At 29.7% G+C, this 23354-nt stretch overlaps 1 protein-coding gene across 4 annotated transcripts in view; it reads right to left on the bottom strand.

Annotated features, from left to right (window-relative positions):
* Window positions 1–23354, bottom strand: part of LOC136977037 (retinoblastoma-like protein 1) — a 130449-nt gene that overhangs the window by 94943 nt on the left and 12152 nt on the right. For all 4 annotated transcript variants that reach the window (XR_010881025.1, XM_067272469.1, XM_067272466.1 and 1 more), the window contains exons 2-4: window positions 14209–14345; window positions 8174–8374; window positions 1510–1574 (exon numbers count right to left, since the gene is read on the bottom strand). Coding sequence is in view for 3 of the 4 variants with exons in the window: in XM_067272466.1 (XP_067128567.1) it covers window positions 1510–1574; window positions 8174–8374; window positions 14209–14345 (403 nt within the window). In the remaining variant the exon portion in view is untranslated. The remainder of the gene's footprint in view (window positions 1–1509; window positions 1575–8173; window positions 8375–14208; window positions 14346–23354) is intronic.

A 23354-nucleotide genomic window follows, 5' to 3' on the forward strand; every position in this document is an offset into this window, starting at 1 on the left:
CTACATTGAAGGTGAATTAAATTACAGCCATGTAAGATAAGATATAATTTCATTTACAGTTTTCTTTAGCATAAAAAACTGAATTCCTGTATTTATAAAATTCAGAGAAATTCAATAATTAATTTTAACAATTTTGTTTACTTTGTTATTCAAATAGGTACTGTACATATTTAAAAATAAATAGCATTATTTAAACACTGCAAAGTTTCATTCTTCAGTTAATAATTAATTGCTAAGCAATGCAATACAAACTTTGTTGAAAGACAAATAAAGTATTTCATTCAAATGTGTTTGTCCATTTCAGTATCAAATTCTCTCTAGTTTAACACAAAAATTTTTATATAATATAAAATATAATAGCCTTTTGTTCTTTGTAAGGATTTACAGAGACAGATGATAAAACCATCCTAAATTTTTTAAAATATATTTAATTCTGTGTTATTAACATAATAATTTTATGTAAAAAATTATTATTTATATGATAATTTTCAACTGAATATTGTAAAAACAATACATAAAATTAAAAACTTCAAATTGTTAGTTACACTTAAACTTACACATGTGACATGTGCCTTTATTAAAATCACTGATTCAGTTAAGCAGTGTTTCCATTTATACTCTATTTCCACTTAAAACATCAATCACAACAATTATTTAACTTTGTTTTAAAGCAATTAATTATAATTTGAAACAAAATTTATAAATAAATAATATATTTTGTGTTTATGCTATTTGTGCACAAGAGATACAAAGCAAAACAACAAAATATGTGAATCCCATTGAATTTAACTATCATTTTGTTGCATGCAATATGGATAGAGCAAGACCAGGAGTTGTGACGCAGATCCTATTTTTTATGTCTTGTTACAGCAATAGAATTTTTCTTCCCCAATTTTCAAACGGGGCATTTAACTTCATTCCAGTAACAAACTGGATGTAATAACTGTAATTTAACACTTTGAATAGAGTTACATTTCCAAAAAACAAAAATCAATGAAATAAACTTCAGTCTTGATGTGATGAGAATACAAGACAAATGTTTAGTTCAACACAAACTCCACAATAATTGTATATACAAGAAAAATACTCTAATGCTCTACAGCCCTATATATTTCAGATACACACACAATGCAACTTTATCTCAAATAACACTTGACTGATTAGGTTTGCCTGCAGCATCCAAATTCTGTTTCAACCCAACTTGGAGTTTACATTTTCCCCACTGTGTCCTGACAAAACTTATTCTATCAGAAGAAAATTATTCTCTTCTTTCTCTCTGAAACTGATAAAACACTAATTTGTTTGATTCTAACTTTCCGAACCCAAAACTTTCAAATTGGAAGCATACAACGGTATGCACTAGTAAAAAATGTAATGTCTAGAACATTCAAAACTGCATATAACTTATTCAATTTTGCAAAAGTATAAAAGCATCTGTTAATCCAGACACTGATCCTGTAAGTGCCAGATTAATAAATTTCTATCATATATACCTTTAAAACTACTTACCTTTAACTCTAATAAATAAAGTCCAACAAAATGAAAATACATCTGATGCTGTACATGGCAGTCTTCTGAAAAGATTCAAATTTTGCCAAATTAAATACTAAGTATTGAAAAAACAAATTACACAATTCAAGTAAACATTTTTAAACAAGTCTTTACAACTATTCATATTTATTTTAACCAAGTTCAACCAGTTGTACTTGGTTAAAATAAATTACAAAAAGCATTTGCTCAAAAGTATTATTCACACCAGAGGAAATTCTTTTGCTTCTATCTTTCGCTTGAAGCATTTGCTTTTACTTCTACCTCATGCTTATTAGCATTTCCTTTGTTTTTATTCATACGGGCCAATGACTGACCTTTCCATAGAATGACTTAGTAGGTGTGTCACATTTCTGCATAAGTGTAAGGCTCACCACACTACTAATCAACAATAGATTTGCTAGGACTGCTGAATTTTAGTTTAGTGTCAAATTGAGTGTGTGAAAATAGCAAGTTTAAAAAGAAAAGCTATAACTTTAGACCATAAGAAGTGACGATTAAAGCTGTTGATAGTGAAAGAAAAAAATCAGATATGCACTGAGACAGTAACTGATATTGATAGTGATTACCTACAAGACTAAACTGTAACAGTAAATTAAAACAGTGTAATGAGAGAGTGAGATGACAGAGTGATATTGAATTTCAGTAAGAAATGCAATATATATTGTTGCATTTGAGCAAACTCATTTTAACTCTACAAAAGTAAATCTCAGACAATATCTGTCAATGATAGTAATACAGAAAATAAAAATATAATAAACAAGGTGTGTAGAGCAGATTAGCAAAATGTATTAAATAGTGAATGATATTTTTGGCAGTAGGTACAGGTACACGCTGATGCATGTTTGCTAATAAAAGAGTAAGTATACATCCTATATATATATTTTAGAAGCAACTCTGATTAACTCTCAACCAATTGTATTTAAAAATTTGTGTGTGTGGAAATATTAAAAATATGCAGTGTTTGACACCCCATATTTTTTATGACACTGTTGAATTTTGTAGCTGTTGTAGCAGCATATGTATTAATTATATTTTTTACACGTACTTTTGGTTTTTATATCTTCTTTTCGTGTACAGTATATACAACATTCATCCACATCTTACATATCTATATTGGCTAGCAAATTTCTTAAATCTGAGCAGATATTCCAGCAAAATCTGAGCAACTTTGACAAAGAGCTGTATATAAGATTTTTATTTCTGTTTGTCAATAAATTTTTCTTAAGTAAGATTTCCCAGTGTTTTCAATGTAATTACTTCTGAGATTCAAAATCAGAGTTTTTACAGACAAAAAAATGCTTTGAGCATCTGATCTTTATTAATCTACCCTTCAGAAAAAGTTACCAAAACAAAATAAAAATAGAACATTCTAATACAGACACGAAAAAGCAGAAAAAAAAGTGTTTATTAGGGTTTCTCATTTCCCAGTCTTTTGCTTGTCTTGCATTTCCCAGTCTTAGAGTTGATTTCGGGAAAAAAGTGAACTGTTTCCTTGGATCTCGGGATATAATTATTTTTAAAATATAAAAACTATCTTGAAATCAAATGATATAATTATTTTTCATTTTTAAAAGTAATTTAATACGTTTTGCAACCTCCAAAATCATAATATTAATAATGCTGTGTAAAATATATATTAAAATTACCTTTGAATTACATAGAAATTTTCACAAATAGAAAAAATTTATTAAAGTTTGTTGGAAACTGCTTACAACAAAAATGCCTTTGAATTGAGTTAAAAATTTAAAGAAAAAATGAACTTAGATCAAACTTCTAACTTAGAAGGTAATTTTCGTTTTCTAAATAAAACATAATCATAATATAAATTATTAATGTAAATTTTTATAAGACTTTGAAAACCAAAGATGGTCAATACTCCGATGACTCAATCTGGTTATTATTTTAATAATGAAAAGTCCCACTACTGGGAATGCCCTTTCCAATTCAATGGAAGTGGGTGGAATCACCTTTAATGCATTTAGGAGAAGACAAATGTTATGTGCTTTTTCACCAGAAGATTTCTAGTTAGTTTTCGAGATGCATTGCAGTATTTCTTTTGCTCTCTAGTATTCTTGATTTGTCTACCTCAGCTGCTTTAATAGCAGTATCAAGCTTATAGCCCAATAATTCAGCAGTTCATTTGGCTTTAATTATCAGGTTTATAAAGAGAAATTTCATACTTGCAGACTTCGTACTCATTTCTATCCTTGCCCAATTTGCACAATCTGGCGTAATGCAGTTATTGAAGCTACTGGGCATAGTTAAAATTAAGACAGCATCATTGCAATTATTCCAGATATTACAGGTTCTGACAAGTAAAGAATTTTCAGAGACCTGCCACAAATACATATTGATTATTGACAATATGTGGGATGTCATAACAAGCAAAAATTTAAAAAAACTAATAAGCAAGCTTAAAATTAATAAATACAAATGTATTCTAACAGTTTATGAGTTAATTATACTTTCTATTTGCAAAATTTCCTCAACCTTAACAGAAAAAAAAAGTGAACTTTTAAGAAATTTGCGGGTTTTCCTGAGATGAGAAGAATTTCCTAGGTTAAGAAAACAGCTGGAATCCCAGGATCCTGTTTGAGAAACCCTAGTGTTTATATAGTATGCAAGTTGTATAAAAGTAAATTAAAACTAAAACTTTCAATACTACGTAAGAAAGCCAAAAGCCAAAACCACAATGGGAGGGTAGTGTCAAACATATTTTAACATTTTTCTGTTAATTGTAAACAGGTGCCTAAATGTCTAAGCAATCACATGGGGCTACTTGGAATAGAGCAGAAATGTACACAAAATTTAGTTTTATGCCATATCTGCTAACATGTAACTTCACATAAAACAACACTGTATTTCATTATTAAAAAATTTTATAAATTGAAACTTTATTTTCTTTTTCTCCCCCAAATCCACAAATTTTCAAACTGAAATATTAATGTCAAAATATATTTTCAAAAATATTTTCTTTTATGTTTAGTCAAACCACCTGAAATGTGTCTATCAAATCTAAAGTCCAAATAGCATAAATTTTTATGTTACAAAGCTATGACTTCAGTTTATGAATGAAATTTATTTATTTAAACAAATAACACACATTAATGTATATACAAACACAAATGCTAAAATAATCTTCATTAAAAAATAAAAAATACCGAAAAAACAAAATTCCAGAAAAAGTGTTCATATTTTTTTGCAAAAAAGGGCTGGTGAAAATTAAAATTTAATAAAGTAAAAATTACATTACAAATACTAGACATAACTTCCTTGCTTACCTGTGGACATTTTAGACTGTTTTACATATTTGTGCAGAGTAGTAGCCTACAAAGAAAGGTCATCTCTGCAGTGGAGAATAGTTGTTCTGGGTGATTGGACATGGCAAGCAAGGAAGATATGTCTAGTATTTGTAATGTAACTTTTACTTTATTAAAGTGTTCATATTATTAATGAATTTTTTAATCAAGATATTTCTTAAGCATAACATTATACAGAAACAACTCAACCATACCTTAAGTTGCTGAGAAAAATTTATTTAAACGTAACTAACGTTCTTGGCCTATTAGATAGGCCATCCTCAGGTTAAATGAGAAGAAATAACAGTGTTCTAAAAATAGAATATATAAATTCAAATACAAAATTAACAAAAGAATTATAACAAAATACATATATAACATATTTTAAATTTTTGTAAACTTTATATATATTTTTGTGTAATTTACTTTGTTAATCTCATCCCTTTTGGAATGAGGTTAACAACACCAATAAAGAATAAAGTAGAGTTCAAGTAAGGGCCTGAAAGTGAACAGACATGTTTTTATGGTTTCCAATTTTCTTTTCTCTTGCTCGCCCTATCCTCGACACCACAACTACAACTGCAAAATAATATGACATATATACATGTATAAATATAAACTAAAATAATAATCAGATATTATATTATACATCATGTAATAATACTGTATATAAGATACCAAAAATGTAAAAAAACTAAGGTATAAGTTAGGAGTTCTTGAAAAGCTTTTTAACTAAGTACTTCCATGCAGATGGTAGCCCTTCTGCATTTCTCACATTAATGCACGTATCCTATAGCTTGCCCTTATAAATTTTGCACAGTAGTGATGCAGTAGTGGACTTGTTCTTTCAAGTCTCACTACTGCGTTACATTTCCTTAGAAACTGTCAGAATCCAAGGCCTGGAATGCTGAGATTATTTGTGTTTCCCAAACCCACAAGGAAGTAAGGCCTATAGTAGAAAAATGCAGGGGACCAACTTTTATCCTGGAAAAACGGTTACATAAATTTCTCACTTCTCAGCTCAAGAATAGTGTATTACAGGTGGCCCTTGACTTTCGCACATTTTTAAAAATTTAACTTTTTTCATATTTTTGTCGATAACGAAAAAATTTCCTTCCATGCAGAACGCTCATACACTACAAAGTGCGGTAGCTCACTCTACCTCCTCGGACACAGCAGATTTCTCGGAATCCTAATCACTACTATGTTGTTCTGGGCAAGAGGTCAAAACAGTTTCATTCCTGCATTAGGGTGTGCATCAACATGTGTGTTTTGCCAATTTATTTGTTTATGTTTAAATATTTCATCCTTATAAATTGATAATCATGAGTGAGAAATGGAGAAACTGCAGTGTTGATACAAACAAACAGAAATTAAAATATTCTGAAAACAGTGAATCTTTTGCTTCAATCAAATGTTCGTATGATGTAAACAAATCTACAATATGTTCGATTTTGAAAAATAAGAGTAAAATTAAAGAATAAATATTTTAAACACAGTTTTTGGTGCATATTTTTTTTACATCCCTCTACTTTCAAACATTCAACATTCACACACACTTTCAGGAACCAATTGTGTGAGAAAGTCAAGGGGCGTCTGTAGTGGCACAGGATCCTGGAGTTGTGGTTAAAGAGATAGATCTAGTGTTAATGGATGATGAGATGGGGACTGTATTTGACTATGAAAACTTATATCCTTCTATAAAATTGAATCCTGCATAGAAGCACTTTTAGAATTCATGCTCAACAAGAACCTGGATTTGGTTCATTACACTAATGAAGTGGTAGAGCTGGCTAGTCTGGTATGTTATGAATCATGTTTCTCCTTTAATGGCCAGCTATACAGGCAAAAAGGAGGAGTCCCAATGGGAAGTCTGGTATGAGGAATATTAAGTGAGCTGATGATGAGAAAACTAAAAGAAAATGTTCTTTTATGATTTCAAGAATGATATAGTATATTTTAAAAGATATGCAGACAATGTCTTTGTACTATGAAGAAATGACCAAAAAATCAATGAGTTTATTGGTAAGGTCAATAATAACAATGACGGCCTTTAGTTGAAGATTGAACAGAAAGATTTCTCATGGATCAAGGATACATTTTTTAGGCATAAATATTGAATTCAAAGAAGGGCATTTAGTAACCAGTGTGTATGTCAAAATGACACATAGCCCACTTTACATCCCATCACACTTGAATGATCCTTACCGATATAAACTGGCTGCATTCCAAGCTCTCATTAGAAGGGCCTTTCTGTATTGTTGTAGTGTGGTTGATAGACAGAAGGAGATTAACAAAATATTGCAGGTGGCCAGAACTCTAGGATACAGAGCAGCTATGATAATAGAAATGATTAGAAGCTACAAAATAGGCACAGCAAAGAACTGAGTGGTGATATTGGTAGAATCACAAAGTTCACATACAATATAAATATAAAAGCCATCATGAAAGAAATTTCAGACTGAAAATAGTCCAAAATGATTTTGAAAAGAGATCCAAACCTCTACAAGATATTAAGGAATGATGACAAGGACAGCATTAATAAAGAAGGAAAAGCAGGAGTGTACAGCATTCCTTACAAAAACATGCAATTAGGAATCAAAAAAAACTATATTGGTGTTACTACAAGAAATTTGGGAATAAGGCTGAAGGAGCACAAATATAGTGTCAATAAGGGATCCAATGCCACAGTATTATCTCAGATGGTGCAGACTGAAAGCTCCGTAGTAAAATGGGAAAAAGCAGATATTGTTAAGTCCTTACACTCCCCGACTTTAGTGATGAGTGCAGAAAAGATTGAAATTTATAAGGCAAGCTACAGGATACATGCATTAATGCAAGGGATGCAGAAGGACTACCATCTGCATAGAAGTGCTTAGTTAAAAAGTTTTTCAAGAACTCCTAACTTATACCTTAGTTTTTTACATTTTTGATATCTTATATACAGTATTATTACATGATGTATAATATAACATCTGATTATTATTTTATTTTATATTTATACATGTATATATGTATTTTATTATAATTCTTTCATTAATTTTATATTTAAATTTGTTGTGTTCGTATCTTCCATTATTTTTGTATTTGAATTTATACATTCTATTTTTAGAACACTGTTATTTTTTCTCGTTTAACCTGAGGATGGCCTATCTAATGGGCCAAAAACGTTAGTTACATTTAAACATATTTTCCTCAGTAACTTAAGGTGTAGTTGAGTTGTCTATTATTTGCTGAGTGAGTTGTTGTAGTAATTATTATACATAAAATAAACTTGTTTAAAATCTAACTTTACAGAACTTATATTTAATAATGTTTAATACCTTTGTTTTCGACTTCGAACTGGTCGCGGTGGATCACTTAATGGATCTTTAAATATATCTACAAATATAGGCTTAAATTTCTTGAATATCACAGTTGAAACATTAAAATTTCTTTCTAATCTATCTACTTTGTTCCTCATATCTTGTGATAGATTTGCCATATCTGCCCATTTCTTCATTTTACTGAAGAACTGTACTAAACTGTAAAATGCAAATTAATAAAATTAATAATAAAAATAATCTAAATACATTAAGTAATCTAACTTTTTTTTTATTGAAAGATACTACTTTCTGCCCAATACACTATATAATACTATAATATATATACAATATATATACACACTGTACATTCTATAAATAATAATATGCTAAAAATTTCAGTAAATAACTGATATTAATTTCTTAAAAAACAATTTTTTAGACAAATTTCAAAATATTTTTTTATGTTAATATTTGTCATCTGTTGAAGTGTTAGTTAAATTCATTATTATAATAAAATGAATAATTCAAACCAGTGTGATGTCAGAAAAATTGATTTGCTATTTGACAGATCATTTCAGAAATATCTATTTGTGAAAGTTTGAAACAGCTTAAATGATTTAATATTAGCCAAAGCAGGTGCAGTAAAAGAATCAGAATGGAATTGGTGCAGAAAATGTCTAGTAGTGTTCCTCTATAAAAAAATTTGATATGAGAAAACTGAACAAATTTAAAAATTCAGCTGAAAATTACGAAGAAACTATCAGAAAGTTGGCTTCAAAATTTGCTACCATGTTTTCCCGAAAATAAGACCTAGTAGAAGTTTTGCTGAATTGCTAAATATAAGGCCTCCCCCAAAAATAAGACTTAGCGAAGTTTTCATTTGGAAGATTGTTATGATGTTGTTCCAGAAGATGATGACATGACTGTCATTGAATAAATTTTGCTTTGTGTTCATAAAAATCAGGATTGGTAAATGTACCATAGATTGTTGTACATAGAAATAATGGTAGTAACAAGAAATTCTTGATAGAATTCAGTTTGTCTGGTTATGCTGGTTTGTGATGACAACTACTATACAGTGTATAATAAATGTTCATTTTTTTTTGTTCAACAATAAATGTGAATTCTTCTTCATGGAAAAATAAGACATCCCCTGAAAATAACACCTAGTGCATCTTTGGGAGCAAAAATTAATATAAAACAGTGTCTTATTTTCGGGGAAATAGGGTATTAGCAAATCCAACTACCCTGCTAAATTGAAATAATTGAAAATCTTTTGCTGAAAAAGAAAAGCTCCTGATACAATGCCACAACCAGAAGCAAAGTAGAAAGTAAAGCTTGAAATTTTGACTCAGAACATACAAAAAAAATGGGCACAAAGAAGTCATTATGGATGGTGGAAGTTATTTTACATGATATGATTGACAACCAGATGATAATACACTTTTATAAATCTGATTCTTCAAGAATTATCTAACAAGAATTCTAACAAACTAAGAAATATTCTAACAAGAATTCTGATGAATTATATTATCTGGGGATAATATAATTCATCAGAATAGCAAAAATTTCCTGAAAAGCTGTTTGGATTGCTATCAGCAAAAAAAGGTCATTGTAAGCCATATTTTCTTTCCTGATACTGGTTCCTAACAGCTGATAGCTACTCTAAGTATATAGATGAAAGAATTTTAACTAAACAGCTATGTCTTATTGACTCTCATCTCTAAGAAGAATCCAATGTTATGTTCAGTATTGTATTTTCTCATAAAAGAAGTCTGCCACCAAACATTTTGCTCGATCTTAGAGAGCTGCTATCACTTCATCACTATCAAACCAAAAAAAACCATCATAAGTTCAGAAACAGATGCATTTCAGAGAAAGCAGTCCCCAGATCTTTTGCTAATCAAGCATGTGTAAGAGATGCTAGAAAGGCAGTAACTGCAGTAACAACTGCAAAACAACTAGCAGAATTTATTACCATCAGAGGAGGTTTTACTAATGTGACTACTTTGTGTAAAGGAATTCTTGCCAAGAATTATTTCATCTCTTACTGGACATTTATATCTCCTACTAACATGGCATGTCAGAGATTATTCTTTGAAGAAAAAGTACACAAACCAGAGTGGCTGTTGCACCTCTTAGTAAAAAGACACACACACCCTCTACATATTTCTTAGAAATGGAAGTGGCAAAATTTCTAAAATCCCTAATGTCCCACTCTGGTCTAGTTGTTACATCAGGCATTGAAGCAAAAGGTCTAGGAGCTTTACCATCAAACTCATATCAGTTTTTCAAGATTGATGTTATTTCCCTTTATCTGTCAGTGCCATATTTTGAAACAATAATGTTGGAAAATGTGCTACTACTTAACAGTTTATCTAATCAGCAAGATTTATAAATACATGAAGCTCTATGCCTAATAACAGAAAACAATTATTTTTGTTTTAATAACCAAATTTATTTTCAAAAACAGAGTGCCAATGGGCTCTCCACTATCAGAGATACTTGCAGAGTTAATCATAAGAAATATTTAATTTAGTTTTTTCTGCACTTTTAGTAGTCCAGTATCCACTACTATACGGGGGGAGGGGGGGTGCAAAAGTAGGTATACAGTTGAAAATATGAGAAATACAAATGTTTGGTGTTCATTATTATTACTTTTATTAGTTTGTATTCCTTATTTGTGATTTAATTTGTACATAAAAATAAATGTTTTTTCTTCCTATTTTCTCCCTATATGTTTTTTCAATGACAACTGTATAACCTAGTTTTGCACTGCCCTGTGCATTAAATATGTAGTTGATATATTACTAATGTGAGATGGAACTGATTTTGAACGTTTGCAGCTTATACAGCAATTATCCCAGATATTCACTTCATTCAATTTTACTGTAGAAAAAGAAAAAGATGGCAACATCAGTTTCCTAGATCTCCTAATACAAAAAAATGCATGAAGGAGTTTGTTTCAATGTACAGTACCTCACAAGTTTCATCTATATCCTCATATTATACCAGCCACTTCATTTCAACTGCTTGGCTATATAAATAAATATTGCTGCAGTTATTTGTAGAGCCTATATATTACCATCATTGAAACATTTGGTACGAAAAGATTTACAATTTATTAATAGGACAATGTATAGGGCAGGATACACTTATGCAAAATTCAAGTGCATTCACACCATGCGCGAAAATCCCTCTTCCCACCATAAAAATTAGAAATAATAAAAAATGATTGCATTTATATAAGTCCTTCCATCCTGTATCTTGGGTCTGTGTCCTTACGCATTACCAGAAGATTTCAAAAATCAGGATTTAACCTTCTAATAAAACCACAGCTACCCTTAGGTAGAATATTATGTAAAGACAGGGACAAATTAACTACATTAGAAAAAATCAAGCATATATATAATTCCCTTACAACACCAAAACAATGATAAAAAAGTGATATATATTGGGGCCACAAGTAGAAATTTTCTGTCCTAGTACAATGTGAGGACTGCAACTATTTATTTATCTGGGAAACATTATTTATTGAGAAATTGGAGCCATGTAATAGGCCCACACTAGAGCTCCCAAAAATATGGGTTTCACTATGTAATAATTTAAAAAATTAAATCACAGAATGCCAATAATTTTCAATTATAGTTTGACCATTAATTAAATGTGTAAGTTTAATAGTGCACCATTTAAATTTAACACATGCATTCCAATTAATACAAATTAACATTAAACATTGAAAAATAACAGTCCACTCCAATTAGAACATATTAACTTTAATGTTCAGATTTATATCAATGCTCTAAAATTTGTTTTCCTTTCACCTGAAAAAGACATTCTATACATGTTGAAAGTGCTTGTGAGATATTTTGTGTTAATTTTTGTGCTTTACTCATCAAAACTTTATTAACACCAAAAGACAGTGATCTTAAACTTTTATCTGAGAACGGTTTGATAAAAGTAGAAAACTTTTTGAAAGAAAAGTAAAGAATTTGTTTTCCTTAAATAAGTGGTTTTAATAAGTGTGTTGATTTAAGTGATTAAGTGCAAAAATAAATGACTTAAATCTGAATTATACAAACATTCAGATGATACTGTCCTGGTTAAGAACTCATTGCAAAATTTATGGTTATAATGTGTGTCTCTCTAATTTTTAATCTCTAATCTCTCAAGAAACAAAAAGCAATAAGTTTCTAAGATCAAAAAGCTAAGACTATATAAAATTCCAATTATCAAAAACTCATCATGTAAGAGTGTTTATGTAAGAAATATGTTGGTAAATGTGCTTAATGTTTTTACATATATAAACCCCTGCAAACTTAGATAAATTCTTTTGAAAAATTTTACAGCATAGAATAATCAGAATTAATGAGTGTTTTCAATATCTGGAAGTCAGTTCAATACAGTGCATTACATTACTATAGTCAGTAAATTACTAAAGACTGTGTATTACTGTCAAAAAATTTTTTGAGCTCATTTCCTGTAATAATAAAATCAGCAGTAAAACCTAATAAAGCTCAGTAAAACTTCTGTATAGAGTTGCTTATAATAAATTACTGTACTATATATCTACCTTCTCGTTTTCCATATAATTGAAGAAAATAAAAACCTGCTAACTCAGACAACCTTCACCCCCATTAGTCCAAGTTAGCAGGGGTTACTGAACATTCAATCTTCTGAAGAAAGATTACAAGACCATAAATATAACTGTAAATAAAATCATTACTGCACTTGAAGAACAAACTTTAAATAAAGGCTGTGTAGTTAAATGGAAGGAAGCACATTTTTGTTATGACATTTAGAACTTCTTACCCTTAGAATGGAAATGTTTAAAATATTCTGATATAAATGCTTACATTCAAATTATTTCAAATCAATTTGAAGAATTTCTTTCCAAAATGCTGTGGATCTAAAGATAAGATTGTACTCAAAAGTTTTTTACTTAGACTTTTTGTGAGTGAGGAGATTAGTTATAATTTATTGGTATTAAGAAATTAATAAAGGAAAATGTCATATTTCAATAAAAATTAAATAATATATCCAAATGAAAAAACAATACACAAGTGCTTAATAATAAATCTAAAAACAGGTAATTTTTTATTAAAATTATTTAGAAAATACTATTTAATGAAGTTTTAACAATTAATAATGGCAAATAAATAATACAATATTTGTCAAATCATTAAAGTTACATAGAGATCTCTATGAATCCCTACTAAGAAATAATAAGCTGTGTTTCTTTTTTTTTTTCATCTTTAAATATCTCCATCAAAAACAAAACAATATCATGAAAATGTTTATTGAACTTTAAATGCAATTCTGTAGAAAGATTTTTAAAAATTTAAACATTTTGTTTTAGATCTTTTTTTTCATATTTTATATCAGTGGTGGCCAAATCCGAACTGCAAAAATATTTGACACATCACTTAAAAATGATAGAAATAGGTGTACTTTTAGTATATATGGAATATACAAATATTTGTGACTCACCTATGGCTTATATGCAATTTGGCCTGCCAATCAAAATGTTTTGGCATCACTGGTTTATACCATTACAATTTTTTCCCCACTAAATATGATATAGACATTTCTCTACTTTCCAATACAAATTATAATTCAATTCAATAATTTCTCTTCTAATAAATTTGTAAAAAATTCTAATTTAGAGCTAATCATAAAAATGACTGCCTTATTAATAATAAATATTACTATTATGATAGTACCACAACAGAATGACAAAATAAGACAAACAGAGCATCAAGAAGTTTAACATTCAGATATCAATGTAGTACACTTAATAAAACAAAAGGGGTATACATTAAAAATTGATTACATACATGTAAGTATGATTAATTAGCATGAATAACCAAAAATAATGTACACCCCTTTTGTTTTATTAAATGTACTGCATTAATACCCGAGTGTTTGTGGTGTGATAAGTCCTTATTATTATCTAATTCTTTGTAATAATTTTGTAACTTTTATTATTATTATTAATATAAAATGTAAACATGTTACTATATATTAACAGAAATTGAAATTTTTGTTTTTACCTTAATTTGCATGATCGAAGCAATCGTGTTAACGAAACACAATTTCCCTCTATGTAAGATCCTCTGTCAACAGTTGGAACAGCACTTGCACGACATGCAACATATAATGCACAAGCAAGCCAATGTAATTGATCACCCTGTTATAAAGTATTAAAAATATTTATTGTTTAATTATTAATGGTTAATTAAAATATATTCTGAAAAACTTTATTTTCAATGATTATCATAACAGTGAAAAATCAAAAAATTCTAGATTACAAGTAAATAATTTTTGCATGAAATTATTATTCAAACTTTTTAATAATTAAAGAATTTATAAATTATAATAAAAGCATTTCTGTCCATTGGGTATTTAATATTTTAATATTTAACCATCAATCCACAAGGCTATTGTCAGATATGATACTTGCATCATAATGTGTTGTCTGCACATTCACTAAGGCAATGTATGCTCTCCTAGTTTTCGGTATCATAAGGCAGTAGTTCATTAACCTTTGGTTATTCTAAATGAGTAACCTTACAAACTTTCTAATTATTATTACTTTTTATAATACATCTCTTTTTAAGTAATGAAATTTGTTCTCTGATTTTACTGAATAATTTTGTATTGCTGTAATTCTGGGTCAAAATTTAAAAAATATTTTGTTAAATGAATGAACACACTTTCTTAACCTTATTCTTCCAAAATACACACATTAACAGTCGAAAAAGCATTAAAAAAAAGACAGTGTCGTAACCAACACTGTCTTGTGAGATTTGTCCAAGTACATTTTGTACAGAGACAGTTAATATAGTTTTTAATTTAGTATAACTTAGTATAGTATTTAATAATTTTTTAAATAATTAAAGATTTTAATAATTTGACTTATAACTATATTTTAAAAATTATAGGATCAAATCCTTTTTTGATTCGTATGTAACATTTGAAGACGAACATTATTATGAACATTTGAAAACAGTCTTATATGCATTCCAAGAAAGAACACTAACATTGGAGAGATTTGATTTTTTCAGGAATTCTACCTGAGGAAAGTCCTAGGTATGGACCAAAAACATTAGTAACATAACAGTTTTCACAATTAAATGCAAAGCACAATAAGGTTTGTGAGTTTCATTTACATTATTATTATGTGAATATTATTAATCTCTTTTGGGATTATAATTACAGGAAAAGTAACATTTGCATAATTAATAAATGTTTTATTTAAAACTTTAAGAAAATTGAATTTATAAATACAAGTTATGAGTTTTTTTATTTTTCATTAGATTTAATTTTCTTTAATAAATCAGGCTTAGTATCAAATAACCATAAAACTCCCTGCATGAATATTGCTGGAAATAATATTGGATGATCAAAATGTTTATTAGAAAGTGTTATCGCTGATCTAACTAATATGTATGCAATTCATCTTTGTTTCATCAATGTTGAATTAAAAAACTTTTTTTTTTTTTTGACAAAATAGCAAAAACTCCTAAGAAAAGCATAAAAGTAAAATTGGTCAGGTAAATTCTGTATCTAAAAGAATAAGAACAACTAAGACTCTTGAAGGCCATGAAGTCCAGTTTGAGCAACATCAAGTAAGAATGGCTTTATCAAAGGCAGAAACAGCATCACAACACCAAGCTTGACTTGAGCAAATAGAAATATTAGCAACTCTTCTTGAAATCTCTATTCTTCTCAATTCTTCAATTCTACTTTCTCATAAAAAGTATTCCATCATGCTAGATGGAGAAACAATATATTAAATAGAAGTCCCATGAGCTGGTAAGATATAGCCAATTCTAGCCAAGAAAATTTCTATTTTTTCAGTTATGAACTAATTAATTTAGTTTGTAATCTAGTCTAAAGATTTTTTATGAGATAGCAACAGCAACTATATTAATAATAAAAACTTACTAAATTGTTTAAATAAATTATATTTTTCAATAAGGTAAACCTTTGATAAGGTGAAATACATGACAGAGGATTTTCAGGAACATTTGCCATTTGCTATACAGGATGTAACTATGCAGACACGAATTTAGTAGCGAGAGAGCAGTTGCGAGCAATATAGTTCTTGCAAAGGAAAACATGCACAAGCAAGAAGCGAGAAATCTCACTGGTGCAAGTGAATTTCTGGTTCTCGCACATATTTGACAGGGTATGATATTTATCATGTCTCGCCTCTTCTCACCACATATTCTTGCTTGCTCACTCACATCTGCATAGTCCCACCCTTAATGTTAAAAATATCTGACAAGATTAAAATTTCAATAAGGCAAACTGTTCTTATAGGACAAACAGAATAACATAATGCTTTGATACAGTGAACTTCTAAATTTGACATTTAATAGTTTCGAAAAATTTCAGACTGACAAAAAGACTACTCACACAGACAACCAGAATCCAGCAAATAAACAGATGTACAAACTTTTTCATTTACCAGTAGACATCATCAGGTATAATATTATGGTTCTACGAAAAAATTCTTCATTTAGAATTGCACATGCCACAGTAGGTATGACGTCTGGCTATTGGTGGATATATATCACACATCACAGAATTTGAGTCTGATGGAACGTCATCAGTTAGATGTTGATGAACATGAAACTTCCAAGCCATGGGGAATGACTGCATTCATGTGGTTGATGGTGTTTCCTTACAGTAGCCTTGTAGACCTCATACCTTTCCAGCTGTCATAAAAGCATCCTATCATATGTAGAGTGGAAGATCCTGGATAGATGAAAGAAGACTCCACTCCCAAGTTATTTGACTTCCCTTGCATCTTATGCTTTGGACTCAACAGTGGAGGTCGGTGAAAGCCTAGCTATCTACCTATTATTATTCCAAAGAATTCGTTTGATCCCAGCAACTTTAAACATGCAGCCTTTAGATCTTGGATAAAGTGTGCCTATACCCACTGTAAAGTATTTATGACACATATAGAGAACTAAATTACATATGCACAATAGCTGTACAACAGGGATATCGTATACGGGATATTAACGCTCTTATTGATAAATTTTGTAATCCAACAAATAAACAACGTACTACTACCAACCAAGACCGAAAGGTAGTTCTCAACTATATTCCTTTCCTACATTCGATCTTTAAGAAAATAGCTCACAAGAACAATGTTAAAATGATTTATCAACGTAATCCTACGATTTACAGAATTCTACGGAACAGATAAGTTGAAACTAAATCAAAACAATACATCAGGAGTATATTCAATCCCATTAACTGACTGCCGTTTTAATTCAGAGTTAGTTTATGTTGGTGCCACTATGAGGTCTTTAAAACAGAGGCTGCAGGAGCATAAATACTCGATTACTAAAAACTTGGACAGTACTGTCCTGGCAGCCTTTGCAAAAAAACAAGATATCAATGTACGACTTCTGTACTGGTGTGAGCAAATAATTCGCATTCAACCTTTTAAAAACCAGTAATAAAAATTTGAAAACAAACGTTTTCAACCGTTAACTCGGTCTTCATCAGGTTCTAACTATTGAGATTCAAAACTGTTCCAGAACGTATTCAAATTTTCGAATAGAACCGTTGCGCATTCGTGTTACGTGTTGGCATGCGTAATACGTGTGGCGCAAAACACAACGAAATTACTATCCATATACAAACGAATTAAATGGAGCTATGGGGAACATCCCCTTCGTAACAAAACTTCCAAGCTTGAGAAATATTACACTCATCTTTAGAATTGATGCAGGTTGTGTGCAGTCCAGCCTTGTATATTTCCAGACTTTCCAGGGATCGCAGATGGTCCAATCGGTGGGATATTTTAATCAATTCCGCGCAATAATCTGCAAAACGCAGAATTGATTAAAATATCTCACCGATTGGACCATCTGCGATCCCTGGAAAGTCTGGAAATATACAAGGCTGGACTGCACACAACCTGCATCAATTCTAAAGATGAGTGTAATATTTCTCAAGCTTGGAAGTTTTGTTACGAAGGGGATGTTCCCCATAGCTCCATTTAATTCGTTTGTATATGGATAGTAATTTCGTTGTGTTTTGCGCCACACGTATTACGCATGCCAACACGTAACACGAATGCGCAACGGTTCTATTCGAAAATTTGAATACGTTCTGGAACAGTTTTGAATCTCAATAGTTAGAACCTGATGAAGACCGAGTTAACGGTCGAAAACGTTTGTTTTCAAATTTTTATTACTGGTTTTTAAAAGGTTGAATGCGAATTATATCAATGTACATTGGGATAAAGCTTTCATAATTAAGACTGCCACTAATAAACATGTTATTAAATACATTGAAAAGCTTGAGATTTACAAGGCACATAATACCAAAGGTTGCATCAACCATAGAGATGCTGATAGTCTATCTGGTGCATAAAAATCTTTTTACTACAACAATTAATTCTCTTAATATTTTGTTTTAATTTATTTTACTGTTTAATTTGTACTATTTTTATGTTATTTTTATTTTATGTTATTATTTTAAATTTAAATGATGTTATTGCTGGCATTCTATTTTTACGTTCTATTTCATTTTAAAGAGGCTTAACTGAAGAGGACTATTGAAAATAGTCGAAAACGTTCTTATTTTATTAAATTTAGTTTGTTGCTGGAAATACTAAGGTGTTTGATTTCATTTTTACGTTTATATTCCGGTAAGTTATTTATTTTATTATTTTAAGTTTGGAATTTTATATTTTGTATAAACCATTTTTTTTATTTTTTTAAATTGTTATCCACTTAGAAGAACCTTGTTAAAGTGCAACATTGGGCATGTGCATATTTCACAATGTTCAAAATCCATTTCATGATGTTCCATTTTTTTTTTATTAAAAAAACACATTCTATTAGTTCTACGTAGTGTAAACCTGATGACCATTAAAAACAGAGGAAAATGTTTGATTTAATCAAACAAATAAGTTTAATTAAATCTACTTCATGTTGGTTTGTAGGTGTTACATATTTTTATTGCTTTATCGCAGTAGTTTCATGGAAATTGTATTAATATGACTACACCGGCCAAATCTTATAGAAAAGCTGTCGTAAAGTTGTGTAGAACAACTTCAAAACTGGAGTTTCTTAATTGCCATTTGCTGGGATTATTTCCTTCTTCAAATTACAGAATACATTTACCATCTGAATGTTCTACTTTACTTCCAGTAGTCAGAAGCTTATGCTTGAAGTAAGCAATAAGATTCGCTAAGAGAAGAAGGCATGTCTTTGTGGAAATTATGCTAAAATTGCATACAAAGTACACCATTATAGTGAATTTCAACGCCATGGTTAATGCTATATGAATCTAATATAAGGTTAGCCATAGTGTTCAAATATCCAGTTCCACTACCTAAATTAAGAAATGATAAGCTTGGTTCTAGCTTTAAGTGTTCCATTACTTCTGTATAAATACACAATGCTGATAGATGTAAATTTCCATGCTTCCATGCTAAGTCCTTGCATGTATTTTCCTTACAACCATCAGCATAACAGTTTCTTGATCCACAACTCAGAAAACACTTTCTACAAGTTTTGACTTAATGTATTCTGCTTCCATCAAATTATCAATCAGTTCATCATCATCTTCACCAACACTAATTACATCACCTATGTTACTGTATAAAGCTATTTTAAAACTTGACTCCTAAAAATTCTTATTTAATAGCAAAATTTGATGATTATCTTATTCAAAACTTTCAAAAAAATCATAAAAAAACTTTTGAATTCAAGATATCTTTCTCCTTTCTGGTTCTTCGACATCAGCTACAACAATGACATCACACAATAATATTCAGTATGGTGTCAATTTGTGTATTTATTTTCATGTATTTTTATATGAAAATAAATACATTGATGGTATTGTTATATTGTATTTGAAGTGTAACAAACATGAACACATGAAGAAATTGTCCATAACATTAACAATAAAAAAATGCTGCAATATCTAAAGCCTATTTGCTTATGGTGTCAGTATGTAACTAAAAGCAAAAATATCTGAAAATAAATATGAAAAAATAAAGATTTTATTTGACAGCATAAAAGAGTTAAAAATTTTGACATGACTATGTGAAATATTAAATACTTCATTCTGAAGCCTTAAATTATTTTCTAGTAACAATTAATTCAAAACAGTTTTTTCAACTAACATTTTTGATCTTCAATTGAAGATCATCTTCAGTTCTTGATTCTATATTTGTTGACAGAATGCTTCTGTCAACAAATATAGAATGAAGTTGAAAATCATATAGAATCAATCATAGTGAAATATTGTTTAAACACTGATCAAATGTGTTATTTGGAATTATTCATTAAAAAGTTTTTCAAAAATGATTCCTACTGCTAACAAGAAGAGAGCCTGACATTCGAATCTCACAATTCCAACGAAACATGGTGAGCACATAGGCCTAAACACAAACAGCTCCTTGTCCAAATAATAGAACTCATTTCTCAAGCATTTCCAAAAATTATGCCTGTTGTGATATCCCTATAATTTGTATAAAAAGTGTGCACTAGCAATTGTTCTGACAAATCTGAAAACTAATTGTTTAGCTTATAAACATTTGGAAGTTTCAAATCCATGACGAGCAACAGCTAAGTGAATAAGATGCTAGGCACTGGAGCCAGGTGATGTAAGTTTGAACCTTCACAGTTTTAGTTTTTTTTTATGTGTAACAATTATTTTTACTATTTTATCATATGATTAGCATTATTATTACTATTATTATTCCTCACATTTAAAACTTATAAGAAATAAAACTTTGTGACATCAATTCCTGTTCAGTGAAAACAAGTCTCTCTAGATTTATTTCCATTGTTAAATAAAACTTTTATTTTTTCACATTTATTTTCAGATATTTTCACTTGTGATTATATACTATGTCCTTACAAATGAATAAGCTTCAGATGTTACTGCATATGGATAAAAAGACAAGTGATATGAAAATAGGGTATAGTTAGAAAATTAAATAGAAAATAGAATGCTGCAAACTATGCTATAGTTGCAGCATTTTATTTTTTAATTGTTAATATTATGGGCAATATTATTATGCATTCATGTTTGTTACACTTCAAATATCACAATACCACCAATATCTGAAAACAAATATATAGAAATAAAAATTTTTAACAACATAAAAGTTAAATCTAGAGGGACTTGTTTTCACTAAATGAAAAATGATGTTATGATTTTTAATCTCTTGTTTTATAAGTTTTAAACATGAGGAATAATAATAGTAATAATAACGCTAATCCTTGACTTGTGTCCTCTACTAATTATGCCAAAAATGTGTTACTTCATAGTAATTGTCAAACTATACATATTCCTGCAAGTCTGAACAATCTTTTTGCATGTTGTATAGATTACACCCAATGGAATTTCGGGACTTTGAGCATATATCTGAACTCAGGAGACCGAGATGAGTTCAATAATACCCTACTTTTGGACCGGAAACCAAAAATAAGAAAGTTATCATATTTACAATATCTTGGCTTTCACAATGCATTCTATGCCATTTTAAGAGTTTTCCACTAGGTGGTGTTGCTTGCAGTTCAGTATAGGTTTCCTTTTTTTTTCTTTTGTTCAAGAACTACTGTGAATCAATAACTAGTGACGTTAAACACTGGGTGGCCCGCTGACGACTCCCCTACGGGAGGAGTCTGGCAAGAGCACGAAAGTCAAATGCCACCTAGTGGAAAATGAACTCTAAAATGGCATAGAATGCATTGTGAAAGGCATCGTAAATATCACAAGTTTCTTATTTTTGGTCTCCGGTCCAAAAGTACGATACCGTTGAACTCGCCTCGGTCCCCTGAGTTCAGATATATACTCAGTCTTGAAATTCCATGGGGAGTAATCTATACAACAGCCGTCTTTTCCAAGAATTAGTTCATATTAGAAAAGACGTACTGTATATTTGTAAAATAGAAATAAGCAAATCCAGAAATCATCATAAAATTAAATTTATATATATAAATATTTTTATCAAAACCTAATTATTAACAAAAATTAATAATTGCAATAAAGCATTGCACTAAGATGCTTAATCCAATAAGGCACCCTTTTAACAATCAAAAATTTGATAAAAAATATAAATGCAACAAAAACATTTTTAAGAGAAGATTTGCAAATACTATTTTTACATATCTATGTATAGTATTTATCGGTAAATGTTTGCTTAGGTAAACCTGATGGCAGCACTTCCAGTTGCCATCATGTTTGTGAATGCTATGTCCACAAACAAGATGGCAAACAGCGTAAATACTAACAAAACCATATTGTAAAGAAAAAAAATTTTTGTACTCACAATTAACATACTTTTATTTATTTTTCTTCCTTTTCTTCAAACTAGAACATGATTCTGCAACATCTTTAGTAACTACATCTTGTTTTATCTTACTTGACATTTTTCCCGTACTTTTAACACAGTATCTGGCCCAACAGAAGGCACAATTCCATCAATTTCGACAATCTTTCCGGGTCTAACAATTTTCATTTGGGATAAATTATACAAGGAAATCATAACAGCTAGATGATAACTCATGCCCACAGCCAAACAGCTCACACTCAACATACACTCTATGCAAATTAGATGCCATACAGAGGAAAAATAGTTCCCCATGAAATTTTGCCCAATTTATCTTTAAATGTTCCTTCAAATGGCTAACACATCATCTTGAATTTGTGACATCAAAATAAAATTGAATTACTATCAGTTCTATAAATTAATTTACAATGACCATCGTATTTTATACAATCTGCATTTACAGGTTGTAAACTGAAATTTATGGCAAACTTAACATCTGACGAAATTCTTTTATCAACATCTATTTCAAGAAAATCTGATTCTAAATAATGAAAAAATCCATTGAGGTCCACTTTTGTCATAAAAACTGTTGCCCTTTAATTAAATAATTCTGACAATTACTACAATACAGATGAAAATATTAATCATTAACTCCAAAAAATTTTTATAAAAACTCCCAAACTCCCTATTTTTGAAACAGTAATAAAATGGGAAATGAAGAATCTGAATAGATTAAGTGAAAAGAGCAGTTAGACAGAGCTGTGTACTTTCACCAATCCTATATAATGTGTATGCTGAGTACATAATCAGGAGGCCCTGGAAGATAGAACAGAAGGTGTAAAGATTAACAGGATAAGCATTAACAATCTCAGATAT

This window comes from Centruroides vittatus, unplaced genomic scaffold, assembly GCF_030686945.1.
Source record: "Centruroides vittatus isolate TY-2023 unplaced genomic scaffold, ASM3068694v2 contig_439, whole genome shotgun sequence".
Classification (NCBI taxonomy): domain Eukaryota; kingdom Metazoa; phylum Arthropoda; class Arachnida; order Scorpiones; family Buthidae; genus Centruroides; species Centruroides vittatus.